Here is a 21,292-nt window from a genome sequence, read left to right as displayed (position 1 = left end):
TGTAATTATAGAACTGGAGAAGATGAGGGAGTAGCTGATGGGTAACTCAGAAAGGGATGGGATATTTTTTAAAAGAACTATCTATCACATTCCAACACACTATGTGATTATATTACCTTATTTCCTTTGCATTTCTGGAATCGTTGCTCTTTCAATGTTTGGGGAGGGAAGGGATGGGGCATACAGTTTGAAAAAGCTAACTGTGTAATCATGTGTTGACGATGTAATATCAAAATGTTGAGGATAAGTACATGAAAACAAAGACGTTTATAAAACCTGCACTCGTCAATAAAAATAAATAAATACCAATCAAAGCTGCAAGCTGCGATGAATGGGCCCTTGCACACCTGCTGCAGTGAAGGGTCACTGTGCTACAGTCAGGGGTACAAACACATGACCTTAATGAGTTTGTGGAGATGAGGCCTAGGCTCAAACTGTGAACATACTTGTGTCGTTTGAAGCACACAGTTCATTGCAGTACTCCTTTTAATGAGGGCTAGAGAAGCAGATCTGATAACAAGCTGATTAAAAACAGCTTCTGAGAGTAAATACCGCTTGTGTCCATTAGGTGGTGCTATTCCTATGACCAACATGTTTGTGTAGAAGAGCTCAGGCCGGGTCCATGATGAAACATGTCAAATTTGGAAGAGATCAGCGATTGTATGCTTAGGTCAGTACCATGTACTTCCAGTGGGTGGTGCTACGAAGGTAGATGGTAAATCAACCCCATCCATGTGTTGAGGGATGGACCCTGATCATGTATATAAAACTGGAAAGACAGCATACTGTATGAAGTATTTCCTGTTTCATGGCGAGACATCAAAGTTTGAGGCGTCCCCAGAGAGACATCCTTCAACAACAGGTCTCAGTCGGACCTTTGATAATTCATGTAGGTGTGAAGGCCGTTTCTGAGCACATTTAAAAAAGAAGTGTTCAAAAAAGGAGGAGCTATACACCAGAAAGCATCCCAAAGTTCTTTAGTGTCTCAGGGGAAAGTGAATGGGGAAGAGAGCAGTGTTGTTTTCGTCAACAATGACGATGGCGAAATTATTTCGTTGACACCCCTTTTTTCATGACGATAATGAGACAGTGACGAGCTAAACATGGCTCTTTGATGAAGAAAACATGACGAGACGTGTGTGAGTTTTCATTGACGAGATGAGACTGGACTAAAATGTTAGTGAGTGGTCTGTCAAGACGTTCAAAATGCATGACATTTCTGCCTATGTGCGAGTAATCTGCTATAAAAAAGAAGATACTGCGCAACGTCAGCTATTGTGCAGAACCTGCCTTGCTACTGTTTCTACCTTCACAACACAGTGTATATAACTGAGTATTAAATAGCTACGGATCATACTGAAGTGTACTAAATAATCAACACGCTGAATATCAACATGTGGAGCAGGCTCATGAATAATCTCCACAGAGTCAGTGAAGACCCAGACAACATGTGGATTTACTGCAACAGGACAACTGAACAGAATCATATTTCAGACTCTCAGTGTCCAGTTTTCTGTCTACTGGTTCTTATTGAGAACAATGAGCATGTTTACGTGGTCAGGTGTCAGCCGGAAGCGCAACTGAGTCAGAATCAGTCCGACGGCGGAGAAAAAAAGAGACCTGTCACTCAGCCGCAGCTGAGCGTCTCCTTCAGTCAGCTGATTCACATCCAAACATGCTTTAAACTTCAAACACTTGTTTGGCAGAATTTTGTTAAGTAGTTGTGGTGAACACTTACAAGACTACAAGTCAAAGTATTTAGTAAGTTTACAACTGTAATTCAAGTAGATAAATAAACTGTCTTTCATATTAATTCATGCTTCATTTGCCCTTATCTTAACATAAGCCTGGCCTATGAGAAAGAACATTGTGTATAATACATCTGATATTGTTTATTCTAACAATAAACAATACCAGATTTGATATAATTTCCAGTAATTAATTTGTGAAAAAGACTAATCCTTTTTTTTTTTTTACTAAAACTGACTGAAACTAGACTAAAATGTTTCTGAGTTTTCGTCGACTAAAACTATCACATATAGAATTGACTCAAATGTGACTACAACTTATAAGCATTTTCGTCCAAAAGACTAAGACTAAAACTAAGATAGCTGCCAAAAACAACACTGGAAGAGAGCACAATAATCAGAAGAGCAACATGCATGGATCCATGAGAACAGCCTTCAGAGAAGTCTTAGCTGACAGACAAACCTCTGATTGAGTGTCCCTCACTGAAGGATGTGGCAGTAAAGCTGATTCATCAGAAGTTAGCACTGCCAGAATCTCAAAAACAGAAAATATTAGGAGGAAATGTAAAAACCCCAAGGGGTGCTCTGAAACAGATCTTAATCATGTGTCAGTTTTTGAAAACCTTGTAATTGATCAGCTGGGCTAAAAATAGTGTTTGACATAATAATTATGAGAAAAATCTTGAGCTCAACTTTCCTTGTATCAATCCCAAGTTATGCGATTTCTTTCTGAGTCTCTATTTATCAAAAAATGGTCGTCAAATTGTGAATGACATCATCATCAGGATAACAGCAATCTCGTCTCTACATGATCAATTCTTTTTCTCTTTTTAACTGAAGAGAAGCCCAAAATGACCTATACAGGAATGTTCATGTACAGTGAGGTTTTATAGGCAACACAATTTAACAGATGAGCATGACTCCTGTGTCGTTGCATTGACCTGGATTGTTTGGGTACACAGAGAAACAGTAGCAACACATTTTGGTGCTGAACTTGCCATCAAGGGCAGATATGGTCCTGTCTATGGTGCCGAGGCAGACCTGACTGGCTTATGTGACTCAGAGATTGATGCAGTGTAAAAAGGTGATTACGGGCAGTACACTTCAGTTCACTTTGATTGATTATCCAGAATCATATAGTGGGCCTCAGGCTCTGAAGATTTGTTATTCATCTGGGACTTCTGTGCCACTCTTATGATGAAGCTGTAGAAAATTTCTCGTGTCCTCAGTCTTTACAAAAGCTTTAAATAATAACTCCACACTAGGATCCCGTGTAACTAGGGATGGGTACCTTTCACATTTGAACCGATACGGTACCGATACCCGGTGCCTGGGAATTGGTACCGGTACTCAACAGAACCAATTTTCGGTACTTTTGTGTGTGTTATTTGTTCAATAATAAAATCTAAAAAATTTTAAATTTAAAATATTTATTTCATTTAACATGAAATGAACAGAAACAGAATAATATAGGTGATTAGATATATAAGCTGACACATGCTTGTGGCGTCTAATTGCTCTTTCGAGAGTTTATCAATTAACACACGTGAATGGCTGCGGACGGGAAAAAAATCAGTTCTCCGTCTCTTTATAATAACAGGACACACAACTTACTTGTTGGGAGCCTTATCCCCCATCTAGCTGCCTTCAATTCAAACAGCGAGCCACTTGTGCTGCTGTAAGAAACAGTGGTTTACTTTTCACAACATTTACACATCGGACCCAGCTGTTCAAAAATAATCTGATCAGATTGAAGGAATCACATCCGGAAATGGATTCAGATTAGATCAGACAATCCAATCTGTTTTTATCTTGATCAATCCTCCTGTCCGTGTCGTCTACACCTCTGAGTAGGATTGGAGTAACTATAATCCAAAAAATCTGTATTTTCTTGACCCCAGCAGATGGCTGGATTACAGGAACCACGCGGAAGAATGTAGCTCCTGCAGCGGTGTGGATTTGGGCAGGTATGTCAGACTTAATCTTAGTCTTAAGACTAAAAGGCAAATGAGTGTTTTCTCTCTTCTCTTTGTAGTCTAGTTTTAGTCAACAGGTGGTCGTCACATTTTAGTTCACATGATTTCTCTCTTTAAACTCCTCAGGTTGATCAATCAGACACTGTTATCAGTGTTTACATTTAACACTTCACTCTCTTTTACCTGTGTGGTTTCCTTACCATAGTTCAATGATCTAGCCTAGACTCTCCCACAATGCAATGCTTCTGTGATGTCCCTGCTGATCGACTGAGGTAAGGAAAGGTCATTACACACAGATGAATACAGAGGAATGATCCTGGTTTGTACACGTGGTGCACTGGCTGCTGATGAGACAGGAAATGAACATTACTCCGTTAAACTAACTCAGCCTGTTACAAGAGGATTGAATTGCTTGTATTTTGACAGATTAAACGTGCATCATAGATTGTGAGTGTCTGATGGACAATAAAGTGCAATATCCCAGCCACTTTAACATCTTTGTATAATACCTTCATTCCCAGCGCTTTGTACATAGCAAACTCTAAATATTCTGCGCTTCTGTATATACTTTATTATTATTCTATTCAATCTTTTTTTATCCCTTCTTTCTATTAATATTCTGAATTTCGTTCATACTGCATATAAGAGCATTCTGTAATAACTTGTTAGCTGCTCTTCATGCAGATATCCGTTTATAGAGAGAAAGAAATCCTCCTCACATTAACAACAATGGGAGCCGTCATTACTCTGGATTGTGTTCCTCCTGCTTTTGCTCTCCATAGAGACGTTTTTTCCTGCAGACACCAAAGCTTGCTGACACCTGATTGGTCAATACTACTCAGACTACAGACAGAAAGCAGAACACTGCTCATACTTACATCCAGACCCCTGGTACAGTCTACATGTTTTGTGGAATCTGTGATGGACAGAGATTACTAACTCTGATAAGCAGACAGATGGCCTCCACCTGCTGTCCAGGTGTCAGACCACCATCACCACACAGAGAAAATCAGAGTAAAGATACAAGCTGAAGAGGAGTGTTAATACAGACAGACAGACTGTGTGATTAAAGCAGAGAGCCCGTTGTCCAGCCCCAACACACCAACAGAAGAGCAAGGCAGCAAAGTTAGTAGTCAAATTCCCCAAGGACGTCTTTGCTTCTGCAAGACAGACCAATTGTGTCTGATTTTATTTGGATTTCTTTGAGTGTGTCCCCTCAGAATGATGAAGATGGTATTCTTCATCATCCGGCAGGAACACATTTCAGATTTTTTTTTTCCAATCAGCTGTTTTTACTCTTTTTCTTATCAATGACTGGGCCGTGGGTCAGGGAGTCAAACGATCTCTGATGGTCCTAAATACACGAATAATGAAACAAGCAATTGGTGTCTGTAAAACGTCGCTTGGCTGTTTGCTACTAACCTTTCATGTTAGACTTGGGTTTGTCAGTTTGCTTGCCTGTGGGGGTTTGTGCCTGCTGGCCCTGGCCCCCGGAGGAGGCCCCCTGCTGGGCTGCTTTCTGTTTCAGCATGGTCCAGTCAAACGTGTAGTCGTACTGGTGGTTCAGAGTCCTGAAACACACATGCACACAATTTTTACATCAATCAGCTGTTAATAGAAGAACTGCAGGATGAGGGAACAGAGGGTAGAGAGGAGGAAGCAAGAAACAAGGTGTGTGTGTGTGTGTGTCACCAGAGTTACCAACACAAACTGATCTACAATCTGAGCAGGTGTCCACAGGTATCCTCACGGTGTGCGTGTGTGCGTGCTTATAGAGGGTATGCATAACTTCACACTGTCACAGTGACACATGTAGAAGTGAGTGTTCATACACACTGAGACAGGGCGACACCAGATACCACCGCTCTTCAGTCTGAATGGTGCTTTCACACACACACCTGCAGCACACTGCTCTCAGACACCACCTGTCACGGCCTGCACCATGTCAATGCAGACTGTAACCATGGCTGACTACAGTAAACGGGCTGACTACTGCACCATCTAGAGGACCTTCTGTGAGCTGCAGGAACATGCTCTGATATCATTGATCTGCTGTATGACACCTTACATTACACAAAGCACAGGTCAGAGCAGGCCGTGCTCTCAGGACACCTGGACATCCATCACCTTCAAAATGGCTTCAATATGTAGCTGCTTCAGATAAATGTTCACCTGTGTTGAAGCTACACCTGCAGTCAGTGTGGTGTAAAGGTGCTGGTGTCTGAATGTGTGTCAGGAGCTTCTCTATCTGAACCACTTCAACACAACATGCAGCACAACATCACATTTGGGAGTATGGGAGGCTAATGATGCCAACACTAGATGAATTTGAGGCACATTAAGGTCCTTAAATACTGAAGTGATCTCACAGATGAACAGCTGATTACAGAACTTTATCAACAATCATCAGGGTTCATTAAAGACTGATATATAAGCTGCGTGTGTGTGTCACATGAAGCAGGTGAGCAGGTGAGATGGGGCAGGCAGTGGGTCACACAGTGATCTGAAGCTGCTGTAAAAAGGTGTTTGTGTGGAAGTGTGTGGGTATGTAAGCCAGTATTAGGTGTGTGTGTGGTTGTGTGTGTGTGTGTGTGTGTGTGTGTGTGTGTGTGTGTGTGTGTGTGTGTGTGTGTGTGTGTGTGTGTGTGTGTGTGTGTGTGTGTGTGTACCTGAAAAGGATGCGGAACAGCTGGCGCAGGTACATGTAGTCTGGAGCCTCTTCAAAGCGCAGGCCACGGCAGTAGTTCAGATACATGGCAAACTCTGCTGGGAAACCCTGGAACATGAGAAGACAACATGAGTGTGAATGTGAGCGTGAGTGTGTGTGTGTGAGTGTGAGTGTGAGTGTGAGTGTGAGTGTGTGTGTGAGTGTGTGTGTGTGTGTGTAGGGATACCTGTGCTGTTCCTACCTTACAAAGGACCTCCACAGGAGTCGACATCTTCTTCTCTGAGATCTTCTCATATTTCTGCTTCTTTGTGGCAGCCTGAAACACGCACACACACGCACGCACGCACAATGAAAAACTGTCACTAAGAATAGTATAATGGTGTAATCAGAGGCCACAGGTGTTTCTCAGGTGTGTTTCTCACCTTTAATCCCTGCCAGGGCAGACTGGTTCTGTTGAAGTACATCAGCACGTAGCCTAGCGACTCCATGTCATCACGGCGACTGCAAACAACAACAAAGTCAGCTGTTCAGTCAGCAGCAATTCAAACATGAATGTATAAACATGGTCTTTATGACATGCTGAACGGAAACACTCAGCGTCACACGTGTGTCAGACCTCTGTTCGATGCCCAGATGTGCGTTGATGGAGGCGTAGCGTGCGGTGCCGGTCAGGTTCTTGTCTTCTCTGTAGGGGATGTGCTGTCGTGTCCTGTTGTCTCGGTACTTCTTCGCCAAACCAAAGTCAATGAGGAACAACTGAGAGAGACAACACAACACAGGTGGGTTACTCGTCTGCCACAGAACACACACACATTAATGTTCAGGATGTAATACTAACAAAACTCATGTGATGTTTTTACACACAGACACTAAGCAGAGTATTAACACAAGTGTTACAAATAGCTCATTGGCTGAGGAGATCATGTGACAAACTGACAGGTACAGAACATTATACAGATATATCTGCACAATGAATCTAATTAGATGGTCTCATCAAATTAAGACAGAGCCTCTCCTCTCTGAGGAAGATTCACACTCTAAGTTCCCTCTACACTCACTGTGCTCTGACTCTATGCAACTCTACACCAGCTTACACTACCTCAACCCTCACTGTACACACTCCAACATTACTCTACACTCACTGTACTCTGACTCTACCCTTCTCTAAACACTGTACGCTCATTCAGCACACACTACACACTCACTGTATGCACACAAATCATTTAATCAGCAAGGGTTCTACAGATGATCTCACATGCACATACACACAAAGTTTACTACACATTACTTTCCACACACACCTCACTGTATTATTGTACGTATGTGTCATAAAGGTGTCTCCTGATAACATGTCAGGTGATCAGTGAGCTTCTACACGGTTTTGTCTTACAGGTGTTTTCAAAGCTTACAGATTCTGTCTCCATGTCTATTAAGAACAGCTCAAACCGTTGCTCTGCACACACACAGGATCCTGTCACCAGAGTTACCAACACAAACTGATCTACAACCTGAGCAGGTGTCCACAGGTATCCTCATGGTGTGCGTGTGTGCGTGCTTATAGAGGGTATGCATAACTTCACACTGTCACAGTGACACATGTAGAAGTGAGTGTTCATACACACTGAGACAGGGCGACACCAGATACCACCGCTCTTCAGTCTGAATGGTGCTTTCACACACACACCTGCAGCACACTGCTCTCAGACACCACCTGTCACGGCCTGCACCATGTCAATGCAGACTGTAACCATGGCTGACTACAGTAAACGGGCTGACTACTGCACCATCTAGAGGACCTTCTGTGAGCTGCAGGAACATGCTCTGATATCATTGATCTGCTGTATGACACTTTACATTACACAAAGCACAGGTCAGAGCAGGCCGTGCTCTCAGGACACCTGGACACCCATCACCTTCAAAATGGCTTCAATATGTAGCTGTTTCAGATAAATGTTTACCTGTGTTGAAGCTACACCTGCAGTCAGTGTGGTGTAAAGGTGCTGGTGTCTGAATGTGTGTCAGGAGCTTCTCTATCTGAACCACTTCAACACAACATGCAGCACAACATCACATTTCAATCAAACACAAACCAGCTTCATCTTCACAGTCAAACAAAACAAAGCAGACCAATAACACATCTGATGTTTGTGCAGCACAAGCAGCAGCGCTCAGCGGGGAAGGCTAATTCCTGGAGAAGTGTGTGGCATTTACATGAGCCTCAGAGCAGTGTGAGTTAGATTTGCCTCTATGTTAACTCAGAAATACAGCTGCAGGGGCTGGGTTAGGGATGCAAACTGCTAACCAGCTGCATGATGGAGTATGGGAGGCTAATGATGCTAACACTAGATGAATTTAAGGCACATTAAAGTCCTTAAATACTGAAGTGATCTCACAGATGAACAGCTGATTACAGAACTTTATCAACAATCATCAGGGTTCATTAAAGACTGATATATAAGCTGCGTGTGTGTGTCACATGAAGCAGGTGAGCAGGTGAGATGGGGCAGGCAGTGGGTCACACAGTGATCTGAAGCTGCTGTAAAAAGGTGTTTGTGTGGAAGTGTGTGGGTATGTAAGCCAGTATTAGGTGTGTGTGTGGTTGTGTGTGGTTGTGTGTGGTTGTGTGTGGTTGTGTGTGGTTGTGTGTGTGTGTGTGTGTGTGTGTGTGTGTGTGTGTGTGTGTGTGTGTCTGTGTGGTTGTGTGTGGTTGTGTGTGTGCGCGTGCTGTGGTTCAGCATCAGCTGCAAAATCATTTAATGATGATGCTCTAAACTGACACACTCAGACTGTTCACAGTGTCTCCTTCCTCTCTCTTCACTCTCTTCTTGTCTCTTCTTTCCTCTCTTCCTTTGTCTTTCCCTTTCTCTCTCTTCTGCTCTCAACTCTCTTCCTCTCCATCTCCTCTACCTTTTACTCTCTTCCTGTCTCCTCTGTCACTCCCTCTTCCCTCTCTCTGTGGGTCTACGCTGTGACACACTCTGCTGCAGCACATTAATACACCTGTCTTTGACACACCTGAGAGAGCTCAGCTGTCAGCTTGTCTGTTGATATGTTGTTTAAATATTTTCAACCATGTGACTCTAAATAGGATGTGTGGTTATGGTATTAGTTGTCTTCCTGTTGTCTCCTGACATCCTGAATGTAATGCAGACCTAGTCTGTCCTTCATTTTCTACAGCCTGGGTCTGAATGTTTGATTTCTGACACCTGGTGGAGTCTCAGTCTGCAGGAAACGGTGTGATCCTGACAGAGGCCTGATGTTTGATCTGTTTACTCTGAATGATATTGATTACTCTGAGTCCAAACAGTACATCAGGGTGTTAAACATGATGAACCATTACAGTGACTGGCAGCTCTGCTTGAACAAATACAGACTGTCTCTGCTCTCCGAGTCTGACTGATGACTGAGCTGGTTATCTGCTCTGTTACTGTGTCACTGTATATCCTCTCTGTTGGGTCTGATGGGTGCAGGGAGGGTGCTGCTGGTCTGACTGGGAACCAGTGTGGTTAATATGACAGCGAAGCGGCAGCTGCAGATGTGGACAGCTGGTGTTGAGGTAAAGTCACACCTGGTTTAATCCTGAGAAAGATGGGTCCTGAGAAGAGCTAACAGCCAAGCTTCTTTTCCTCTTCCCCACTGACGAGTCTAAACACTGAGGGGGCACACAGTAGAGGGGAGGGGTCTGTCAGTTACATTAGCATCAGTCTGCTCTCTGTCACACAGCTAACAGAGCCCCTCACCTGCACACACATCTGAGAGAGTCATGTGATCGTCCGGAACAGAAGGCACCACTGACCGTGGTCCTTCTCCTGTCAGGACGACACATGAACCTCCCTGTCTGACTGTGACACAGAGCTAGAGCAGACAGGTAACACACGGCCCACAAACACCTGGAGGGAGGGGGGCGTGGTTGTCCTTTATCTATCAGCAGAAATATAAATATATAGAAATATCATTCATTTGTCTACAGACAGATATAGCTCTAACATATCCACACTTCATTAACTCAAAATGACATTACAAACTGTGCTTCAAGGAGTCGTTCACATGTCTGCAGACTGAATGCACACCTGAAGTTAAGGTGTGTTGATAATTTTCTTAATAAGGTCAAGCCCCACAGACACAGCTATCCATGGTTGATCACAGTTCACACACGCGCACACGCACAGAGAGAGAGACAGAGACAGAGACAGAGAGAGAGACAGAGACAGAGACAGAGACAGAGACAGAGACAGAGACAGAGAGACAGAGAGAGAGAGAGACAGAGACAGAGAGACAGAGAGAGAGAGAGAGAGAGAATCATTAAGTCTACAGGTGAGTTAGTACAGGAGGAAAATGTGCAGGTCTAAATCAACATGTGTCTTATGTGGTGAGTCCTGAATCTCTAACCTTTCCTCTTGTATCTGTTTCACAGAGCTGGATGTGTTATCAGGGCATCCCCTATCCAAACCATTTTTAACTTATCAGACTAATGAATTGCACAATAACTTAATGGTTTCTTTTTAGAGTTTTAAATGTGACACTAGTCTCTAACATGCCATTTAAAATGTCAGCATTGGTGTAAGTTTTATTGTGTAGCGTTGTAGCTGCAGTAACATGCTGAGAGTTTACTCCACCGTTTCATGGTAGGAGAAGAGGAGGAAAGAGGTGAGGAGAGGATGAAGTGTTATAAGGTACATAGTTTGAGGTGAGGGGCTGTAAAACTCAGTGTATAGTAACTTTGGACTGTGAAGTTGAAAATCACCATACCTTCTCCTCAAACGCTTTGGCATTATTGATATGCTCCCACTGAAACCAAGTTCTGGTGTCCAGATCCTGCAGGCAGCTCTTTGATTTGCAGCGTTGAGTCAAATGCTCCTGGACTTTAAGAAATATGACGATGTAGTGGTGTTGTAGTGACTCGGGATAGTAAGGACATGAGATGTCTCAGTACTCAGTATTTACTTTGCTATGTTTTGTCTATCTGTTGCTTCCCAGCCGTTGTGTTGCATGTGCCACTCTCAGCAAAGATAGTAAGAATGCGATGTGTCTCGCACTGTAATTTCCTTGCACAGCATTAAAACTTGTGCAATGACGTCAAAAAAAACTATGAGCTACATTATTTGTCAGCCACTTATTCTGTTATTGATTTTTGTCAATTATGTTGACGAATCACTGCACCCCTATTCAACATCCAGCTCCATGTCTGTGTTTATGTGTTACTGTGAGACAGGTAAGATGAACATGAGCATAGTTTCAGCTCAGGAGGAGTCTGTGAGTATGAGTCCAGAAGGGTCTTAAACAGTCATTTACTGTCAGTGTGGTTTCAAGAACAAAGCACCAGAATACAGTCTAACCAAACATGATATGGATACAGGTGCACATCGTACTTCTGTTCTTACACAGGTGTATCTCAAGCCAATTGCACAATGAAGTTCTGCAATACCACTTTAATGAAGTTCCATCATCACCAGGCATATGTTCTTAAACACTGAGTTCTGCCACGGCGTAGTATTGGTGGCCCAGAGTGTGATTTCATATAACATTACAGGGCTGCGGTTGAAGCCACACGCGCACACACACACACACACACAAAATCACACTCTGACATACAAATACACAGAGCGCCCTGCTAGCTCAGACACTACATATTTCAACCATCTCCCACCATTACTCCCTTGTTTCTAACTCAGACAGCAGAACAACGTCACACCACCATCCCGCCTCAGTGTGTTACAGACTTCAGACGAGCTGTAACGGTGTATATCCCGCTTCATCTGTCAATGTTTACGAGCCATGATGCTTCCCTAGCTGTACTGAAACATGGCTGATGACTGACACCTGCTGAGAACACAAGACCAAGGAAGCAGCAGGGCTGTGAGCTTAGCCTGAGGGTAACAAGCTGCCAAAGAATTTACATGCTATGCTACAGCCCGACTGTCAAACAGTGTCTGTTAATCATGCCGACATAAGGTGTACAAGTAGAGTGCTCTATAGCTCTACAGATACAGCTGTAACGTGAACCAGTGTGTCAACATCACATACTACCCATAACACAGGTGAGTTACACTTAGACGCACAATCACAGGCATACCCACACACACACACAGACACACACACAGAATATCTGTTACCTTTTCATCATCGCACTGATCATCCATCACACACACTAACAAACTCAAACTAACAGTCACACTAACATACACTCAAACTAAGACAGTCACACTAACTAACACACTCAAACTAACACAGTCACACTAACTATCACACTCAAACTAACACAGTCACACTAACTATCACACTCAAACTAACACAGTCACACTAACTATCACACTCAAACTAACACAGTCACACTAACTAACACACTCAAACTAAGACTGTCACACTAACTATCACACTCAAACTAAGACTGTCACACTAACTATCACACTCAAACTAACAGTCACACTAACTAACAAACTCAAACTAACAGTCACACTAACATACACTCAAACTAAGACAGTCACACTAACTAACACACTCAAACTAACACAGTCACACTAACTATCACACTCAAACTAACACAGTCACACTAACTAACACACTCAAACTAAGACTGTCACACTAACTATCACACTCAAACTAACACAGTCACACTAACTATCACACTCAAACTAACACAGTCACACTAACTATCACACTCAAACTAAGACTGTCACACTAACTATCACACTCAAACTAACAGTCACACTAACTATCACACTCAAACTAACAGTCACACTAACATACACTCAAACTAACACAGTCACACTAACATACACTCAAACTAACACAGTCACACTAACTATCACACTCAAACTAACAGTCACACTAACATACACTCAAACTAACACAGTCACACTAACATACACTCAATCTAAGACAGTCACACTAACTATCACACTCAAACTAACAGTCACACTAACATACACTCAAACTAACAGTCACACTAACATACACTCAAACTAACAGTCACACTAACATACACTCAAACAAACAGTCACACTAACTAACACACTCAAACTAACACAGTCACACTAACATACACTCAAACTAACAGTCACACTAACTAACACACTCAAACTAACAGTCACACTAACTAACACACTCAAACTAAGACAGTCACACAAACATACACTCAAACTAAGACAGTCACACTAACACACTCAAACTAAGACAGTCACACTAACATACACTCAATCTAAGACAGTCACACTAACATACACTCAATCTAAGACAGTCACACTAACATACACTCAAACTAACACAGTCACACTAACTAACACACTCAAACTAACACAGTCACACTAACATACACTCAAACTAACAGAGTCACACTCACACTCAAACTAACACAGTCACACTAACATACACTCAAACAAACAGTCACACTAACATACACTCAAACTAACACAGTCACACTAACATACACTCAAACTAACAGTCACACTAACATACACTCAAACTAACACAGTCACACTAACACACTCAAACTAAGACAGTCTCACTAACACACTCAAACTAACACAGTCACACTAACATACACTCAAACTAACACAGTCACACTAACATACACTCAAACTAACACAGTCACACTAACACACTCAAACTAAGACAGTCACACTAACACACTCAAACTAACACAGTCACACTAACAGTCACACTAACTAACACACTCAAACTAACACAGTCACACTAACAGTCACACTAACTAACACACTCAAACTAACACAGTCACACTAACACAGTCACACTAACTAACACACTCAAACTAACACAGTCACACTAACATACACTCAAACTAACAGTCACACTAACACACACTCAAACTAACACAGTCACACTAACAGTCACACTAACATACACTCAAACTAACACAGTCACACTAACACACTCAAACTAAGACAGTCACACTAGGACAGTCACACTAACTAACACAGTCACACTAACACAGTCACACTAACACACTCAAACTAATACAGTTACACTAAGAGTCACACTCAAACTTACACAGTCACACTAACACTCAAACTAACACACTCAAACTAACACAGTCACACTAACACTCAAACTAACACACTCAAACTAACACACTCAAACTAACACACTCAAACTAACTAACACACTCAAACTACCTAACACACTCAAACTAACTAACACAGTCAAACTACCTAACACACTCAAACTAACACACTCAAACTAACTAACACACTCAAATTACCTAACACATTCAAACTAACACAGTCACACTAACACTCAAACTAACACACTCAAACTAACTAACACACTCAAACTAACTAACACACTCAAACTACCTAACACACTCAAACTAACACAGTCAAACTAACACTCAAACTAACACTCAAACTAACACAGTCAAACTAACACTCAAACTAACACAGTCAAACTAACACTCAAACTAACACAGTCAAACTAACACTCAAACTAACACAGTCAAACTAACACTCAAACTAACACTCAAACTAACACTCAAACTAACACTCAAACTAACACAGTCAAACTAACACAGTCAAACTAACACTCAAACTAACACTCAAACTAACACTCAAACTAACACAGTCACACTAACACTCAAACTAACACTCAAACTAACTAACACTCAAACTACCTAACACACTCAAACTAACACAGTCAAACTAACACTCAAACTAACACTCAAACTAACACAGTCAAACTAACACTCAAACTAACACAGTCAAACTAACACTCAAACTAACACAGTCAAACTAACACTCAAACTAACACAGTCAAACTAACACTCAAACTAACACTCAAACTAACACTCAAACTAACACTCAAACTAACACAGTCAAACTAACACAGTCAAACTAACACTCAAACTAACACTCAAACTAACACTCAAACTAACACAGTCACACTAACACTCAAACTAACACTCAAACTAACTAACACTCAAACTACCTAACACACTCAAACTAACACAGTCAAACTAACACTCAAACTAACACAGTCACACTAACTAACACACTCAAACTAACACACTCAAACTAACACATTCACACTAACACACTCAAACTAACACACTCAAACTAACACAGTCACACTAACACAGTCACACTAACTAACACTCAAACTAACACACTCAAACTAACAGTCACACTAACATACACTCAAACTAACACAGTCACACTAACACACTCAAACTAAGACAGTCTCACTAACACACTCAAACTAACACAGTCACACTAACATACACTCAAACTAACACAGTCACACTAACATACACTCAAACTAACACAGTCACACTAACACACTCAAACTAAGACAGTCACACTAACACACTCAAACTAACACAGTCACACTAACAGTCACACTAACTAACACACTCAAACTAACACAGTCACACTAACAGTCACACTAACTAACACACTCAAACTAACACAGTCACACTAACACAGTCACACTAACTAACACACTCAAACTAACACAGTCACACTAACATACACTCAAACTAACAGTCACACTAACACACACTCAAACTAACACAGTCACACTAACAGTCACACTAACATACACTCAAACTAACACAGTCACACTAACACACTCAAACTAAGACAGTCACACTAGGACAGTCACACTAACTAACACAGTCACACTAACACAGTCACACTAACACACTCAAACTAATACAGTTACACTAAGAGTCACACTCAAACTTACACAGTCACACTAACACTCAAACTAACACACTCAAACTAACACAGTCACACTAACACTCAAACTAACACACTCAAACTAACACACTCAAACTAACACACTCAAACTAACTAACACACTCAAACTACCTAACACACTCAAACTAACTAACACAGTCAAACTACCTAACACACTCAAACTAACACACTCAAACTAACTAACACACTCAAATTACCTAACACATTCAAACTAACACAGTCACACTAACACTCAAACTAACACACTCAAACTAACTAACACACTCAAACTAACTAACACACTCAAACTACCTAACACACTCAAACTAACACAGTCAAACTAACACTCAAACTAACACTCAAACTAACACAGTCAAACTAACACTCAAACTAACACAGTCAAACTAACACTCAAACTAACACAGTCAAACTAACACTCAAACTAACACAGTCAAACTAACACTCAAACTAACACTCAAACTAACACTCAAACTAACACTCAAACTAACACAGTCAAACTAACACAGTCAAACTAACACTCAAACTAACACTCAAACTAACACTCAAACTAACACAGTCACACTAACACTCAAACTAACACTCAAACTAACTAACACTCAAACTACCTAACACACTCAAACTAACACAGTCAAACTAACACTCAAACTAACACTCAAACTAACACAGTCAAACTAACACAGTCAAACTAACACTCAAACTAACACAGTCAAACTAACACTCAAACTAACACAGTCAAACTAACACTCAAACTAACACTCAAACTAACACTCAAACTAACACTCAAACTAACACTCAAACTAACACAGTCAAACTAACACAGTCAAACTAACACTCAAACTAACACTCAAACTAACACTCAAACTAACACAGTCACACTAACACTCAAACTAACACTCAAACTAACTAACACTCAAACTACCTAACACACTCAAACTAACACAGTCAAACTAACACTCAAACTAACACAGTCACACTAACTAACACACTCAAACTAACACACTCAAACTAACACATTCACACTAACACACTCAAACTAACACACTCAAACTAACACAGTCACACTAACACAGTCACACTAACTAACACTCAAACTAACACACTCAAACTAACAGTCACACTAACATACACAAACTAACAAAGTCACACTAACTGACACACTCAAACTAACACACTCAAACTAACTAACACACTTAAACTAACACAGTGACACTAACTTACACACACACACTCACTCAAACTAACACTAACACACACACTCACTCAAACTAACAGTCACAAACAAACACACTCTCAAACTAACAGTCACACATAAACAAACACACACACGCACTCAAACTAACAGTCACACACACACACACACACACTCAAACAGTCACACACACACTGAAAATAACACACTTACACTCAAACTAACAGTCACACACACTAAAACTAACACACATACACACACTAAAACTAACACAGGCGCACACATGCACACACTGAAACTAACAGTCACAAACTCTCTCTCTCACTCTCTCTCTCTCTCTCTCATTCTAACACACACACACACACGCTGAGTATGAGCAGTCAGACCTGTTGGGGCTCGGCATGCTCAGATCTGCCTGGTTTGAAGCAAACTGTGGTCAAGGTGTGGCCTGAGTCATTCCATAAGATTTTCTGAGTCTGACAAACTCCTCGAGCTTAGATCCTCAGCGTTTATTTCCACTGCATTGAAGAGCTGCTCCTAACACATTCCATTATCTCCTGACCTGCTCAGCCATCTATCAGCCCACAGAAAAACAATGAGTGGCTACGACCACTCTGAATGCAATAAATACTATCTGTTCTTTGAAGCAAAGTATGAATAATCACCGAACAAATACCAAAATGCTAGAAATCAGCTTCTCCATTCAGTCTCAACTCCCTACTAAGAAACAACAACAGGCAAAGAACAACCCAACTACAGGCAGAAAAAAGCCTGATGACAGCCAGACTATAGAAAGATAAAAGCCTGACTACAGAAGTATAAACCCTGACTACAGCTCATCTACAGTCATCTGCAGACTGACTATGGCCGAACAATAGCTCGACTACAAGCAGAATACTGACTACAAGCAGACGAAAGTCTGATAACAGTCTGACAGCAGGCAGATAAAAGCCTGACTACAGAAGTATAAACCCCAACTACAACCTTATAAAATAAGTATAAAACCTGACCACAACCTGACAAAAGCTTGTCTACAGTAAGCTAGAAGCCTGATTTCAGACTGACTACAGCCACACAACAGCCTGACTACAAGCAGAATACAAGCAGATAAAAGCCACACTACAACCAGACTACAAGCAGATAAAAGCCTGACTACAAGACTACAGTCTGACCACAGGAAGATAGAAGCCTGTCTACAGTCCTCCTACAGGCAGAGAGAAGCCTGACTACAGTCCTCCTACAGGCAGAGAGAAGCCTGACTACAGTCTGACTACAGGCAGAGAGAAGCCTGACTACAGTCCTCCTACAGGCAGATAGAAGCTGGTCTACAGTCCTCCAACAGGCAGATAGAAGCCTGACTACAGTCCTCCCACAGGCAGAGAGAAGCCTGACTACAGTCCTCCTACAGGCAGATAGAAGCTGGTCTACAGTCCTCCAACAGGCAGATAGAAGCCTGACTACAGTCCTCCTACAGGCAGAGAGAAGCCTGACTACAGTCCTCCTACAGGCAGATAGAAGCCTGACTACAGTCCTCCTACAGGCAGATAGAAGCCTGACTACAGTCCTCCTACAGGCAGATAGAAGCTGGTCTACAGTCCTCCAACAGGCAGATAGAAGCCTGACTACAGTCCTCCTACAGGCAGATAGAAGCTGGTCTACAGTCCTCCTACAGGCAGATAGAAGCCTGACTACAGTCCTCCAACAGGTAGATAGAAGCCTGACTACAGTCCTCCTACAGGCAGATAGAAGCCTGACTACAGTCCTCCTACAGGGAGATAGAAGCCTGACTACAGTCCTCCTACAGGCAGATAGAAGCTGGTCTACAGTCCTCCAACAGGCAGATAGAAGCCTGACTACAGTCCTCCTACAGGCAGATAGAAGCCTGACTACAGTCCTCCTACAGGCAGATAGAAGCCTGACTACAGTACTCCTACAGGCAGATAGAAGCTGGTCTACAGTCCTCCTACAGGCAGATAGAAGCCTGACTACAGTCCTCCAACAGACAGATAGAAGCCTGACTACAGTCTTCCTACAGGCAGAGAGAAGCCTGACTACAGTCCTCCTACGGGCAAATAGAAGCCTGACTACAGTCCTCCTACAGGCAGAGAGAAGCCTGACTACAGTTCTCCTACAGGCAGATAGAAGCCTGACTACAGTCCTCCAACAGGTAGATAGAAGCCTGACTACAGTCCTCATACGGACAGATAGAAGCCTGACTGCAGTCCTCCCACAGGCAGATAAAAGCCTGACTACAGTCCTCCTACAGGCAGAGATGAGCCTGACTGCAGTCCTCCTACAGGCAGATAAAAGCCTGACTACAGTCCTCCTACAGGCAGAGATGAGCCTGACTGCAGTCCTCCTACAGGCAGATAAAAGCCTGACTACAGTCCTCCTACAGGCAGAGATGAGCCTGACTGCAGTCCTCCTACAGGCAGATAAAAGCCTGACTACAGTCCTCCTACAGGCAGATAGAAGCCTGACTGCAGTCCTCCTACAGGCAGATAAAAGCCTGACTACATTCCTCCTACAGGCAGAGATGAGCCTGACTGCAGTCCTCCTACAGGCAGATAAAAGCCTGACTACAGTCCTCCTACAGGCAGATAAAAGCCTGACTACAGTCCTCCTACAGGCCGTTTGAGTGTCTGATTTTCTTTGCAAAGGTCCGTCTAAGTTAGTTGGCTGTGTGACTTCTATGTGAGGCAGACCATTAGAGTCCTGCTGTGTTCTCTGTTTGTTTGCGCACTGGAAACTATGATGACTGATGATCTGAGCTCATTATGTTGGAGTTCAAGCTGGCAAACAGTTTATTTTACATGATGTACTGCTGCTTTTTCATTGTGAGTAAAGGATAATGGAGGCAATACCAAAAATATTTGACATGAAGAAATACAATGCTAACCAGCGGACTAATCATAGGGCTTGAGATCTATGTAGTTTAGAAGTGCAGTTACAGTTTTGAGGAGGTGCACGGTAGACTATGTGCATTGGTACAGGGTTACTCAGACCTACAATGCATTCTACAACATGGATTCAATGCAATGGGGCTGTGTCCTTTAATGCTTGTTTTTGAGATGGTAGTGCTTACGACCTCAATTTCAAAGCTCTTCTCACCGACGTTAACTGTTGCTAGGTTATGAAAGTTGTCCCACAGCACTTAAGCAGCCATAGTAGTGACCATTAAGTCTATAGAAAATGTTCATTATGTTTTTACATTTGCTTCAATTCCACTGCATTTTAAAGACACCAAGAAACCCGGCTGAGAGAAATGGTGTCACGGAATAAGCAGCAGGATGAGACCAAGATATAGTACCTTAATAAAAAAGGTATGTCAGTTTCTACTCTGTATGAACCTCTGAAAATGTTGACATAGCCGATATATAAGAAGTTCCGACCCTTCTTCATCCTAACTGGTCATAAATTATGATGTCAAATTGACAAGAGTGGCAATGACCCAGAAGCTAAACTATTCTCAATCAGAATCACTGAGAGTGCTGCAACTTCAATCAGCTGACACTGAGGGCACTTTAGTGCTGAGGACTCTGAGTGACAGAAATGCAAAGCTGTATTTGGTTTAAATACAAAAAAAAAAAGATGCTTGAAACAGCTGCATTAGTGGATACTGCCCCTTAATCCTGCAGCCGGACTACAGCCAGGTAACAATGTGATTACAGCTAATCAAAAACCAGACAACTGCTGACTGTGTGTCTGCAGGGACAGGTACAGCTGACTGAAGACTGCTGCGCTCATCAATGTCACTTCTTGATCAGCAACCAGTAAGAATCAAGAAAGGGCGGGACTTCTGATATCTGATAAACAGTGTCAATATGTTCCTCTTGATCCTGCTGCGGAATTGCCAGATTCAGTCTGACTATCTAATGATGTTGATGATGTTTTTGTGACCTGTCTCTGTACATCTCTCTCTCTAGTGGTCTAAGCGCGCACCCCATAGGCTGTAGCCCTCGTAACAGAGGTTGCAGGTTTCGATTCCAGCCTCAACA

General features: G+C 42.2%; 1 protein-coding gene across 5 annotated transcripts in view; it reads right to left on the bottom strand.

Moving 5' to 3' along the window:
• The window catches only part of csnk1a1 (casein kinase 1, alpha 1), a 45,171-nt gene that overhangs the window by 5,181 nt on the left and 18,698 nt on the right, over positions 1 to 21,292 (bottom strand). Inside the window, exons 5-10 of one of the 5 annotated variants that reach the window (XM_034689671.1) lie at positions 9,961 to 10,044; positions 7,009 to 7,148; positions 6,815 to 6,893; positions 6,634 to 6,708; positions 6,394 to 6,500; positions 5,147 to 5,295 (exon numbers count right to left, since the gene is read on the bottom strand). In XM_034689671.1, the coding sequence (XP_034545562.1) occupies positions 5,147 to 5,295; positions 6,394 to 6,500; positions 6,634 to 6,708; positions 6,815 to 6,893; positions 7,009 to 7,148; positions 9,961 to 10,044 (634 nt within the window). Of the gene's footprint in view, positions 1 to 5,141; positions 5,296 to 6,393; positions 6,501 to 6,633; positions 6,709 to 6,814; positions 6,894 to 7,008; positions 7,149 to 9,960; positions 10,045 to 21,292 lie in introns of those variants that run through there. The other 4 variants (XM_034689672.1, XM_034689673.1, XM_034689675.1 and 1 more) reach the window with 4 other exon arrangements.

Source organism: Notolabrus celidotus, chromosome 8 (genome assembly GCF_009762535.1).
Source record: "Notolabrus celidotus isolate fNotCel1 chromosome 8, fNotCel1.pri, whole genome shotgun sequence".
NCBI classification, from domain to species: Eukaryota; Metazoa; Chordata; class Actinopteri; order Labriformes; family Labridae; genus Notolabrus; species Notolabrus celidotus.
This window is presented reverse-complemented; position numbering and strand designations above follow the sequence as displayed.